This window comes from Electrona antarctica (genome assembly GCF_951216825.1).
Source record: "Electrona antarctica genome assembly, chromosome: 13".
NCBI lineage: Eukaryota > Metazoa > Chordata > Actinopteri > Myctophiformes > Myctophidae > Electrona > Electrona antarctica.
In genome coordinates, this window is record NC_136794.1 from 42,482,201 (window position 1) to 42,496,382 (window position 14,182).

General features: G+C 43.4%; 1 protein-coding gene across 1 annotated transcript in view; it reads right to left on the reverse strand.

Annotated features, from left to right (window-relative positions):
* Positions 1-14,182, reverse strand: part of LOC306934998 (serine/threonine-protein kinase Nek5) — a gene marked incomplete at its 3' end in the record, with an annotated part of 60,053 nt that overhangs the window by 9,875 nt on the left and 35,996 nt on the right. Inside the window, exons 12-16 of the mRNA XM_079517820.1 lie at positions 7,512-7,633; positions 5,481-5,787; positions 4,530-4,821; positions 1,178-1,256; positions 137-262 (exon numbers count right to left, since the gene is read on the reverse strand). Coding sequence (XP_079373946.1) covers positions 137-262; positions 1,178-1,256; positions 4,530-4,821; positions 5,481-5,787; positions 7,512-7,633 — 926 coding nt within the window. The remainder of the gene's footprint in view (positions 1-136; positions 263-1,177; positions 1,257-4,529; positions 4,822-5,480; positions 5,788-7,511; positions 7,634-14,182) is intronic.

Below are 14,182 nucleotides of genomic sequence, written 5' to 3' on the forward strand. Positions count from 1 at the left end.
TCTGGAGTGAATGTGGAAATATAGTGGCCCTCACCATTGTCGAAGTTGCCTACACCTTTTATACAGCACTTGCTCCATGCGCTACCCGCCCCTCTATACCAGAAAGCACGCTGGCTGGGCCAGGCTACTCTCGTACCTGCTGACCGTGCTCCTTCTTCCTGTCCTGAGGTAGGTGTGGCTGTGCGTCTCGGACCGCTTCCTGGTCGGCTCCGACGACGGGCTTCCTGTAGCGCTCCGCGTCAGCGGTAGACGGACGCAGACCCTGGACACGTCACGTCACAGAGGGAGGAAAGCTCAACGCTTTATAACACTTATGATGCTGCCAGAGTTTTTCCAGAATGAAGGCGCTAGAGTGCCAAGCAGATGGGCAACAAGATCTACAAGTGTCGCGACGCATTGTAGATCTGTACATCGCGACGCATTGTAGATCTGTACATCGCGACGCATTGTAGATCTGTACATCGCGACGCATTGTAGATCTGCAATTTTTCAAATGGCCGAAATGTACTATATGGAGCTGTTTGAAGTGTTTAATGCATGCTTTGTAATAATAATCAAAGTAACTATAGTAAATAAAGTTTTCAAATAAATGTAGTGGAGTAAAACGTTACAACACGTTTGCCTCCAAGAAGTAGTGGAGTAGAAGTGAAAGTATTGGAAATTGGAAATACTCAAGTAAAGTAGAAATACCTCAAAATTGTACTTAAGTACGGTACTTAATTAAGTAAAAGCACTTCAGTTGCTTTCCACCACTGCTCCCAGGACATAGTAAAGTGTAGCATTACAAGTGTAGCATGTGATAAGGTTTTAAAGGGATTGTGACATAATGTTTCTGAGCTCAATTGCACCTTAAAAACCTTTGCACCTTTTAACATTCAGTAGATTTTCTGTGGTCTGGGGTTTTCTGGCTCAAACACGTGCTCTGATTTGCCTGTGGACTGTGACGTAAGAGTCCACAAATCCCACATATGACATCACAATTTTTCAGCAGATGTCACTGTTTTCATTGCAGCTCAAAAGGCTTCAGAACACACAGAGAAAGCCCCAGACCACAGAAAATCCACTGAATGTTCAAAGTTCAGGTTGTGTGGGTGGAATAAAACCTAAAAGGAAAAAAGAAAAGAAAATGAATGTCATGAAGCCTTTAAAGTGTAGCCAAAGTGTTTTGCCATCTCACCAGCTGTTTCTCAGCCCTCAGCTTGTACTGGTTGGCATCCTGCCTCCTCTGGAGGTACTCATTTCGAGCCGCAGCCACCCTGACGTGACAGACACACGTCACGGATTTGAAAACAGACTGTATCAAATATGGCTGACTGCCTGTCGTAAACGATACAGAGATACCTCTCCGACAATATCGCTGTGACAGTTTGTTTATTTTTGGACCACAATTCTTATATGAGACGATTTGAAGATGACCCCATGTTATTCTCCATAGAGAAAAACCTCCGCGAACCCCTTGGAACCAGGATGAGTGAGTGACGTCAGGACTTCGGCGCTCTATTCTGATTCTCTCTTCCCAATTCGAACTCCTGTAACTGAGATATTGAGAGCTCGCACAAAAAAATATTTCACCCACTCTTTTCCAGCTATAATCATGTGTTGTCTAATAGTGCAGATGTTCCCAACCACTGGTACTCTATGGTACTAGTACCACTTGTGGTACTGGTACTAGTACCAGTGGTGGTACTGGTGGAATGAAATATTGATCAAGGCAGATGGCTTCTTGGTTAGAGTGGGTGACAATATTATAAAAATGGTAAATGGTGCATTTATATAGCGCCTTTCTCCAAGGCGCTTTACAGAGATTGTGCATTACATTCACCCATTCACACACACTTTCATACACCGATGGCAGCGGAAACCATGCAAGGCACCAACCAGCACATCGGGAGCAATTAGGGGTTCAGTGTTTTGCTCAAGGACACTTCGACACCAACTCTGGGGGAGCCCGGGTTCGAACTGGCAACCTTGCGGTTACCATCCAGCCACTCTACCCCTGAGCCACTGCCGTCACACGTAAAGATGAATTTACCCTCGTACAAGGTTTCTTTGACTATGCATGCACTTCCTGGTACCACAGCACCTCAAAGGCCCTTAAAACTAGGCTCCAGACTTCCCTGTTTTGGGAAGAACTGGTCAGGCTCCTACTTGGCCTCACCCCCCTCACCCCTGCCCACTTTGACAGGCTGGAATGGCTTAGGGTCGACGACAGAGTACAGCATCTTGCAATGGGTCTGGTCCACAAGATTCGATACACCACCAAGATACCCATGTACCTGTCTAGATACTTTAAGTCCACACCCACAACACCAGAGGGAGTGCAACGAACCATGTACAACCCAGATTCGGCACAAACAAGGGACAAAATTATTTTCGCTCCTATGCCACCAAAATTTAACCTGACTCCGCCAGATGGGGCAGCAGAGAGTACACTGGGTTCCCCCCTCCTGCTCCCATCTGGGAACTCTCAGGCCCTTTCTGAAACCAGTCCCTTGACTTGAAGTGCTCTCGGGAGGTTCCCTCGTCAGAAAGTGCCCCTCCAGCTGAATCAAGTTCCCTTGATTAGGGTGCTGGGTATAAAAAAACTGTTTGGAAATACACTCGCCCTCCTTGTGCAGAAACAGGAAACAGACACCATTCGTTGCCATGGTTACCATCATGCAATTGTGTTACCTGTTATTTTGTTTGTACAGTTATATTGCATCGTGTATGTTTGTGTGACATGTGGATTTCATTAATATGGAAAAAGGAAATACAGCGTGACTGTCAAAAATGACATGTCATATACATACATGGTGTTTATAAATCATTGTGTTAAAAGTTGTTTTGTTTGTGTGGTTTTCATTTATAGTTTTTCACGGTGGGTTAAATAAAGAGCCATTGTGAACATCAGTTGGAGCATTGTCTATTCTGCATCAGATGACGATTGTTTAGGAGGAGTTTATTTATAATTTATTTGTGGTGGTTCTTACATTTGTAGGTCGCGGTTTCCATGCGGACACAGAGCAGGGCTGCACAAGGCAATCGAGTCTAGATCGGCACAGACTCGCTCTTGAGGGCTTTATAAGCAGAGTATTGGACTCGAGACTCGATGACTCGACTCGAGTCCGACTCGAGTCATTGATTTGACGACTTGCAACTCGACTTGGACTTAAGGGTAAAAACTTGAGACTCGACTTGACTTGGAAGACAATGACTCCAGACTCGACTCGACTTGAAACAAGCTGACTCGGACACCACCATCAAGTGTCACTGTTGTGCAGCCTAACACACAGAGGCCAGGGAGGAGAGCTTGTACAGTACAGTACAGTACAGTACAGTACAGTACAGTACAGTACAGTACAGTACAGTACAGTACAGTACAGTACAGTACTCGACAATTTTGTGACTCGACCCGACTTGACTTGACATAACCTTGTGACTCGACCCGACTTGACTCGACAACCTTGTGACTCGACCCGACTTGACATAACGTTGTGACTCGACTTGACTTGACTTGCCCACAACAGAAAAACTTGAGACTTGCTTGAGACTTGGACCAAATGACTTGCTACTCGACTCGGACTCGGATCGGAGGGACTCGTGCAATTGTCTGTTTATAAGCCACTTCCACTCAAGGCTGCTTGGTTTCGGACGACACTTATTATGGCGCAGCCTCGCGTGAACGCGCATATCGAGGGCGTGTGTGTAGAGCGAGTGGCGAGGAGCTGGTTTCAGAAAGGGGGTGAGAGTTCCCAGATGGGAGCAGGAGGGGGGAACCCAGTGTACTCTCTGCTGCCCCATCTGGCGGAGTCAGGTTAACCAAAATGTGGAACGCCCTACCAACAGTCATGCGAATCCCTTGACTCCTTCAAAACCGCTCTCAAAGGGCACCTACGGACGGCTGCAATTTGAAACTGCCCCCCGTAAAATCTGAATCCCCCCCCCCCCCCCACCACCCACCCCTTTCTCCCCTCACTGTATAAGTTTATTTTCCCTTTTTACCTCCTTTATGATGAATTCCTGTTCTGTTCTTTGACTATATAGAAGTGTCTATTTGTACGTCTCTAAATGTTTTGATGAATTGAACAAGGTGGACCCTCTTGTAAACAAGTGTAATGCTTAATTGGGTCGTCCACTCACAGTTAACAGTCTTTGTATTGAGTTTGTGCTTGAAATGTATAATTCTGCAAACTGTTAATAAATATTTCAATCAATCAATGATATTACTACAGGTAGTTCTTCTGACCAAGCAATTGGTTGAAATAGGCTATCCAGCCGTGCTGAAATGAGCATGACAGCACACCTAGCCGTTAATAGAAGATTTGAGAACAGATTAATCACATTAGAAATATCATCAGTTGTGCTGATTAGTGATTAGACAGAGTTTTGTCGGAGCAGCAGCAACATTATTGGCTTATAGGAATGGAACAAAAATGGCAGGTATATGCTCCTGTATTTTAACATCAGTTATTATGGTGGTACTTGGAGAGCATGGTACTTCAGTATAAAAAGGTTGGGGACCAATGCAATAGTGTACAAGCACTTACAGTTGATGGGGCTCCACATGAGGAGCGGCCCTGTCTTCAAACTCCTCTCTGAGTCTCTCCTCTCTGTTCCTCTCCTCCCAGAGTCTGGCCTCTCTGAGCCTCTCCTCTCTGTTCCTCTCCTCCCAGAGTCTGGCCTCTCTGAGGAGCCTCTCCTGAGCAGCGTGGGGAGCCAGAGGAACATAAGGAGGAGGAGGAGGAGGAGGAGACGAAGATGAAGGAGGTGGAGGGATCTCCTTATTTCTCCGCTGTATGGCGTCCAGTTGGGCATGGTAGTGTAGGTAGTGATGGCTGACTGGCTGGCCGTTCCACCTGCAACACAGCGTGTGTGTGTGTGTGTGTGTGTGTGTGTGTGTGTGTGTGTGTGTGTGTGTGTGTGTGTGTGTGTGTGTGTGTGTGTGTGTGTGTGTGTGTGTGTGTGTGTGTGTGTGTGTGTGTGTGTGCGTGTGTGTGCGTGTGTGTGTGCGTGTGTGGTATTAGAGTCAAATCACAGTCGAATCATAGCGATGATTTGATTGGTTGAGCAAAGTACATATTCAGGATAAAGAAATCACACCCGTGTGAAGTGAGGGGCGCTCTTATTATCGTACATTATCATACATCATCTCATTCCGGCCAATCACAATTTGTGTCCTCACCTTCGTCATCGGTGTTTGTGTTACACAATGTTTGTGTTTACACTACACTAGTGTTTCTTAGTGTTTACACTAAGAAAAGTAATTTGACTATGACGTAAAATTGTCCATTCATTGTCAATGTGAATTTAATGTTTGTGTAGGACAAAGTTTGTGGACACACACTAAAAGCTGGACCAAAATGACAGAAAATTTAAAACGAAAAAGTGAGGACGCAAATTGCGATTGGCTGGAATGTGATGATGTATGATGACAAGAGCACCCCTCACTTGTCACTTGACATGGGTGTGATTTTTCTAATGAGCTGAAACTTCCTTACCGTTGATCCTGTTGACCGTCTGCGTGTCTGACTGCGTGTTGACCGCATGCGTGTCCGACTGCGTGTTGACCGCCTGCGTGTCCGTCTGCGTGTTGACCGCCTGCGTGTCCGCCTGCGTGTCCGACTGCGTGTTGACCGCCTGCGTGTCCGCCTGCGTGTCCGACTGCGTGTTGACCGCCTGCGTGTTGACCGCCTGCGTGTCTGACTGCGTGTTGACCGTCTGCGTGTCTGACTGCGTGTTGACCGCCTGCGTGTCCGCCTGCGTGTTGACCGTCTGCGTGTCCGACTGCCGGGTCAACCTGTGGTCCTGGTCTCAAATGGAACAGCTGCGACACAATAAAACATACGTGGGTAACACCCGGGAATGGAACACGGGTCTCCCGCGTGGAAAGCCAACATCATTTAGACCTGAGACAATATTCTACAAATGTCTTATAAATCTCAACCTTTTTCATGTGAAGGAACCCCAGAATTATCTGTATTTGGCCGCCGACCCCCATATGAAAATATGTTGTTCCAGGGACCCCCCAGAAGCAAAGATTTGAGTTAAAAACGTTCGCTGTGAAAGAGTATATTCAAAGATTTGAGCCATATTTTCAAGATTTTTCAAAAATAGCAGATCTACAAGCTCGTAGCGCTGCAATTTTTCAATAGCTAAAGTTTAACATAATCCTTAATCCATTGAGACCTGGAACGCATCCATGTCACGTTAGCGTTTAACCACATTAACCATTAACCCATTTTGGGCGAGAACCCCTTTTGGTGTTTTAAACATTATGTTATAATTTAGCTATTGAAAAATAGCAGATCTACAAGCTCATAGCGCGCCACCGAGTGGCGCGCTATGAACTTGTAGATCTGCTATTTTTGAAAAATCGTTAAAATGTGCCTCAAATCTTTCCGAAAATTGTCATGATTTAGAAAACTTTTTTTTTTAAATTTCGACGTCAGGCCTGAATGGGTTAAAACACCAAAAGGGGTTCCCGTCCTGAATGGGTTAACCACTAAGCCAAAGGGATGTCCCTATGACTCAAAAAGCATTTATTTTGGTGCCGATATTATTTTTTCCTCTAAAGAACAAACTGCAACGGAGTGCAGAGAGAAGTGCCCACTTCAAACAGTCCAGTCGTCTGACCGTGTGTCCACTCTGCACCCACTGAAGCACTTCAAGGTGGTCCTTGGAAACAGTCCAACATGAAACACATATCCAGCCAAAGCCTCAAATTCCACCTCTGCACACAGCAACATACTCAGCGTTAATTTAACCTCTGCACACAGCAACATACTCAGCGTTAATTTAACCTCTGCACACAGCAACATACTCAGCGTTAATTTAACTCAGAGTGTACAAAACGTTATAACCATTTGGCAGCGCTGGGGAAAGTATTCACATGTTTTACTTAAGTACTATTAATTACTGCAGTGTAGAAATACTCTAAAAGTACAAAAGTATTGGTATCAAAGGTAGAAAGGACTCATTATGCAGAATATCCCATTTTACGTGTTTTCAAATGTATAACATCTATAAAAGATCTTTTGAAAATAGCAGATTGTCACTGCATAAACATGTACCCTGATTCAGACCATACATGGGCAACTGGCGGCCCATGGGCCTCATGTGGCCCACCACCTTCACTTAATTCATTTAATGTGGCCCTCAGGTTAATATCGGAATATTGATATATTATTGATTTCAGCTGTTACAAACATGCAAACATGACCCGCTTTAATTACTTCAGTCTATATTAGTAGCTTAATGAGTAGTATTAAAAGGTTATTGTCTTTTTGATGTCCAATGTATTTGACAGTATTTGAAATTAAATCAAAATGAAACTTTTCTGGATTCCAATTCAGAAATACCAAAAGATAATTGGATAAAGGATTTTCAATTCAAATATAGCAAAAGCTGCTGATCTACAAGCTCAAATGCGACGCGTAGATCGGCTATTCTTTTGCTACGACAGTAATATGCAATGTGGCCCTCTGGAGTGGGTGTGGTCCAGACTACAGGACATGCTCAGCGGATCCTACTTTGTGTTGTGCAGGAGCGGGGGTCCGGACAGGGGCCTTCCACGCCGGTTTAGGGGTCAGTTTCTTGCCGGGGGGTCCTCCAGGGGCCCGCTGTGGTACGGCTCTGGACCTAGGGATCCTTTCTGGAACATACAGTACAGAGACAGTGAATGAGAGAGAGCAGCGTTAATGACAGGAACTGGGCAGATTGTCAAAGAAAATGCTGATATAACACAGTAGCCTGGAAGTGTGGTTTCCCGCGTGAGATGCGCACAAGGTCATGTTTTTGCCTGTTCCAACTTCTCTTCCAGGATGAATGAAGGAAATGCGTGCGTGTGTGCATGTGTGTGCATGTGTGTAGGGGCCTAGGGGAGACAAAAGAATAACCAAATATCTGATCTACAAGCTCACAATGTGTCAAATTGTCAAATTATTTGACAATAATTAGTTGCAAGAGTCCACAAGCCCTACAGAAATCCCTGGACGGGTGCTACACCAGAATGTTCAACATCACCAACAAGCGTCTGTACGGGGCATTACCAAGTGTAACAGAGAATATAGCAGGAGGATGAGACTAGCTGGATGAGACTAGCTGGCCACTGCCACCGACACCAAGAACTCCCGGGCAAAAAGCTTGTACTGTGGGAACCAACACACGGGCATCGATCGAGAGGACGTCCCACACCTACCTGTGTGGACATACTAAAGAAAGATGCTGGTGCAGAAAGCACAAATGAGCTGGCCAGATGTATGGAGAACCGAGATGACTGGAGACGCCGATGGAGGGCTCATCTTATGAGCTCATCTTATCTTATTCATATACATTTATGATGAATTCCTGTTCTGTCTATAGAAGTGTCTATTTGTACGTCTCTAAATGTTTTGATGATTTGAACATGGTGGACCCTATTGGAAACAAGTGTAATGCTTAATTGGGTCGTCCACTCACAGTTAACAGCCTTTGTATTGAGTTTGTGCTTGAAATGTACTGTAATTCTGCAAACTGTTAATAAATTCTTCAATCAATCAATCAATCAATCTGAGGACGACGTAGAGAGAGAGAGAGTGAGGTCTAGCCAACACCAAGTCAGGATTCCTGGATCGCTGCCCTCCACTCCTTTCCTATCTAACATCAGGTTCTTGAGCTCTGTAGTGTTGTTAGCTAAGCTGTCACGCCGCAGTACGTCTACATACGCTTCTTTCCCCTCCTGGCTTTGCTCTGGGTTGGCTCCCATAGTCAATTTACTTGCCTCAAGTTCCTGACGCAGTGCCCTGCCAGCCGCATCCTTCTCTCTCTGACTTTGTCTGTGACCCGTTGTAGGCACCCACAGAGGTCCACATTTCTGATGCGGTCTGTCCATGTGACACCATTCGTAGCATTCTTGTGTAGACTCAAAATAAGGACGCCAGGTTGAAAGTGATTTATGTATTTATTTCCCTCCTTTCCAATAAGCCTATCTCACAGAATTTCCCCGCCCCCCTTAATACGCCCCCTTTCGGGGTTAGTGGTGATATCGTGACGTCACTCCATAGACGCTACATGTTAACAGAGGTAATTTAAGAAGTCTACAACTTTTGTTTTCTCAAGGTAAGGTTTGTTCTATCTGTTCGAGCTGATTTACCATCTTGTTTGCTTCATAAAAATATTGGTCTGTCACATTTTTACATTAGAAAATGTACTTAGATTCTCCAGAGAAAAACGTGAAAAACGTGTAAATGCTAATGTTAATGACACCACTATTTACCGGAAGTGGGCGTGAAAAGCGGGCTGTGAGATAGGCCTATTGGCCCCCACTTTGAAAAGCACGGTTCTAAAGCTCACACTTCCATGTTTGTAGTGTTTAGACCGCCTAACTTTACAAGTTAAAAAGACATTTACTAAATACTGAATATGACACACCCAGTGTACCAAACATTTATCACCATCCTTTCTCCCTAAACCAGTTTCTAATTTATATTATGATTTATCTCTGTATTCTTTATCTCTTTTGCTCTGGTTTATGTACTTGTATTGCATTTGTTATGATTTGTATTTGTTTTGTTATTGAATAAAGATGACTTAATTACAAATGTACTAAAGCAGTGCCCGGGGCCTCTACAGCGGCCCTGGCCTCTACAGCGGTGGCCGTTGGGCACTGGCCTACTTGGAACGATGCAAGTTGGAAATGCATGCCCCACCCAGATATTATGTCTGTGTCCCTTGTATGCCCATATCTGGAGTTCTTTGTCAGGCACACCCAAATATGCAGTCTATGCAGACGTCACAATGATGTCAGAACAGACCAGCTCCATATATGGACCCTGGGCAGGGGCCCTGTCCAGACCCCGGGCAGTAAGGGCATTTTATCAGGTATTTGACCAATCTGGGAACTAAATCGTTACCAAGAAATTTCTTCACCAATGTGTTTCTAAAGGTGTCTAATAACATGTACTAAAAGTTTGAAATTCAACTCCCGTGGGAAAATTGAGTTATTAGCATAATATGTGACCATACCCATAACATCCTATATAAGGCAAAAAAGTCCAAATTTCATCATTCTTTAAGTAGCATGTGACATATGAAACTAGGGTGTTTGCATGATTCTGAATCCATTCCAAGCATTAGTTTTGCACAAAAACACTCCTTGGGCTAAATTAGGCCATATCCAGTTGACCAAATGTGCTGACCTCATCACGTTTGTGTGGCCGTTTTCCTCCCAAGGAGTGTTTTTTGTGCAAAACTAATGCTTGGAATGGATTCAGAATCATGCAAACACCCTAGTTTCATATGTCACATGCTACTTAAAGAATGATGAAATTTGGACTTTTTTGCCTTATATAGGATGTTATGGGTATGGTCACATATTATGCTAATAACTAAATTTTCCCACGGGAGTTGAATTTCAAACTTTTAGTACATGTTATTAGACACCTTTAGAAACACATTGGTGAAGACATTTCTTGGTAACGATTTAGTTCCCAGATTTTCATAGATTTCTCTTACTATTGGTGGTGCGGAGCGCGTGTGTCGAATTTGAAGTCGGTGGGGCGAACGGTTCTCGAGTTACGTTGCATTACAACAGTACACACACAGTCACACACAGAGACTTTGCATTTATAGATAGATTTCTCAGCTCTGCCATTCTATAGTTATAGTATATAAGTGCCTGGAAGGCACTTACTGTTTTCTACATTCATCATGAATGTAGAAAACAATTACATGAGAGGAAGATTGAAAGTTTCTAGTATCAACAAAATGGAACTCAAAAACACAAGAAAAAAAAGCCAGAAAGAGGGACATTATTCCAAACCATTTTGAGACCTAAGGAGGCACTCCCAATGTGATTTAAGACAGGCCTGGGCTCTGACTTTCACCACAACATTACATAAGCCAAGATGTGACGTGATTAGCGATGACAGCAGCGTCTCTTTTGAGACAGACTAGTGTGTGACTCGTGTTACGACTGACGACGTTCCTTCCAAGATATGTTGGCACTGAGATGACTTGAAGAATATGTTTGATGCACACAAGTAGTCTATATATGTGTCTGATCATTACACCCTGTGGCCACTACCACTAGGGGGGCGCTAGTGAGTCATTTATGTTAATTTATGTTAATTTATTCATACATTCCATACATTCCCTACATTCCATACATTCCATACATTCCATACATTCCATAATCATATTGTATATATCATAAAAATCATATTATATTATAATTATTATTATTATTATTATTATTATAATCGTTTTATTTATGTATGTGATGTATTGCCGTGCTTTTTGTTCTTGCTTAAGTGTTAAGCTTAAGTGTTTTACATTAAGTGCTTAAATCTCCCATCTCTCCCTTTCTCTATGTCCCATTCATGTCACAGCCTGTGACCCCCTCATGTGGGTCTGTCCCACAGATCAGACAGACATGCAGGCTCCAGGTGTGAATAGAACAATAGAAAGTTTAGATGAACCACTGTGTGGGGTGAGGGGTGGGGGGTCCCTTATCTTTTACAACTGCCAGGTGGCAGTTGTAGCCGGGGGGTGGGGGCCATTCTCTTTGAACTGCCAGCTGGCAGATTGGGGGGTCCCTTATCTTTTTGAAGTGCCAGATGGCCGTTGTAAACCCCCCCCTCCTCAAAACATTTGTTTGTTGTGTTAATGTGCTAATTAGATGAAGTTAAAACCGGGGGGTGGGGGCCCTTATCTTTGAAGTGCCAGCTGGCAGTTGTAAACCCCCTCCCCCCTCATTAGAGGGGGTGGGGGACTATTGCGTATCATTTCTTGCATTCTTTGCATTCCAGATAGACAGGATGTAATCAGCAGATGGTTGGGGTGCGACCTCTTTGGTCAACAACCGTTTTATGGTTGTGTTATCAGTTAGCTCTTATCTACCTGTAACAGACAAACTGTCTCAAACTGTGGTCTGTCACTGTGTTAATTATGTTAATTAGAGGGGGGTTGTATGCAGTGTGTGTGTGTGTATGGGGGTTGGCCTACTATGGGTAGGTGGGGTCTAGTGTGATTGGCTTATACAGGGTAGGGGCATGTCTTATCTGAATGTGTAGACTCCTAATAAATACAGAGGGTGTGTTAGCATACAGTGTATGTAGGATCACCTCAAGTGAGCAGCCATCTTTGCTCCAACAGGACTAAGACTTCACGCATTTTTCTTCTTCTCCACCCTGCATCGGAGTTCTCTTTTCATCTACACCCCAAGACCCCAAAGACTTTTCTCTTTAGTGTTCTTCAGTTAAGATGGATCTCTCTCTCTCTCATAATGGTATGTGATATTATTTGTTTTAATAGAGTGTTTTAATAGAGTCCCCTAATGTTAAGGGGTTAGCTAGTGTAAATAAGCCAATGTAAAATCACACAATTATAGTAGGGTTAAAAATACAACATCAGTTGCATTGATCATTATTATTAAATGATCATAGAACGAGCATAGAACGCTTTCCAGTTTCATTTTATAATGTATAAAGTGTATCCTGTCTTTTTATAATGCATAATTTGTATCCTATTTCAATCCTATTTGTGTTTGTCTATAACATCTACCGTTTTGTCAAGTAGAGAGGAGCATGACGAGGGTGAATGGTACATAAGCCGAGCTGTGATGGGTCTACAAAACATCTGCTAGATGATCGTGTATCTTGCATTACACTCAAACGACCCCGAACTGAACGCTATGCAGGTAAATTATATTGCATGATTGTAATCTTTCATTTTGTTTTTAATTTTTAATTGTTTTCATGATTTAAATGTTTTTTCACATATTCATTTTTTTCCCCCCTTTGGTTTATTCATAGAAGCTGGCCAGGGATCAACACATTTGAGGACTACAACGGGGGTCCAAATGAGGGCGTAGTCATATCTGACGATGAAGAAGATGAGGAGTGTGCTCACGTCCAATCCTACACACCAGGCGTCACGCTCAACAAGGGCCGTGAACTACCTGTAACCGTCCACAACGACCGTTATACAACTCCTGATATACCTGATCTGGTTACACCTGTGAGTAGTACACCTATAGTTGCTCATGAGTTTGATGTATACAAGTGAAGACCTATATCATCTGATACACGTTTTGTTTTGTTTTGTTTTGTTTGGTTTTTTTGTACACATTATTACATGTTTTAAAAACAAATAAACAGTGTAGCGTTGAATTGTTCTATCGACTTACTCTTATTATATAGTGTAACAGTCTTTAGCATGGCTTAGTGAGAGACTTGGCCCATATAAACATCTTGTTTTAGGTAGGAAATAATGGCGCATATCGTGAATAGTCTGGAAATATTACTGCAATCCATACGCAATCAACAGTTAAGTATTGAAACTACTTTGAGACAATATTATGATGATATCGATAATAATACCGATGGTACGTCTCACACAGATAATGGTGTTATTAATAACATACCTAATATAGAGGCTGATATTGCTGATTGTGGCCGTGCTAGTGTGATCCATCATACTAACACTGGCCCCATCATCATACCTTCTGGACATAACAACGGTGTGGACCCCTCTATAATTATTATTTCTGACGATGATGATGATGATGATGATGATATTACCCCAATGGAGGGGGTAATGACGGAGGAGGGGGTGTGTGTAGACCCTGTGGTGGGGGTGGGTGAACTGGCAATTGTTCAGATGGGTGCTGGTGAAGGTGGAGGGGTGGATGACACTGATATGGGTTCCGATCCTATGGTCGATGGGGGTGTTAATGATGAGGGGAGCCGGGGTATAGTGGAAGGTCTCCGTATAACACCTATGCCATCTTTTGGGGGTATGGAAGTACGCCAACGCATTGATTTACGTGATATATCTCTAGCCAATATAGAAACTGTACCTGCTCAGATCCGTAGTAAATTTTCTATAGCTATTGACCGTGCCATGGAACTAGTAGGGTCTCCTACTAGCAAAGTTTCTGTATCATTGATGGGACCATCATTACCTGGTGGTGTCCAAGGTATGTTGATCCCTACCGATGCTGAAAATACTGATAGACTGTTGGATATAATATCTAATGTAATTCAGTCCAATGATACGAGCATGACTGATGATGCCTTAGATTTGGTTATCTCTATAGCTAATGACAGAATTGGTGGGGGTAAAGCAAAGACCGAGACAAAGACACAGGCAAAATCAAAGACAAATGCTACACAAAAAACAAAAGCCAATACAAAGAAAAAGACACAGACAAAGACAAAGC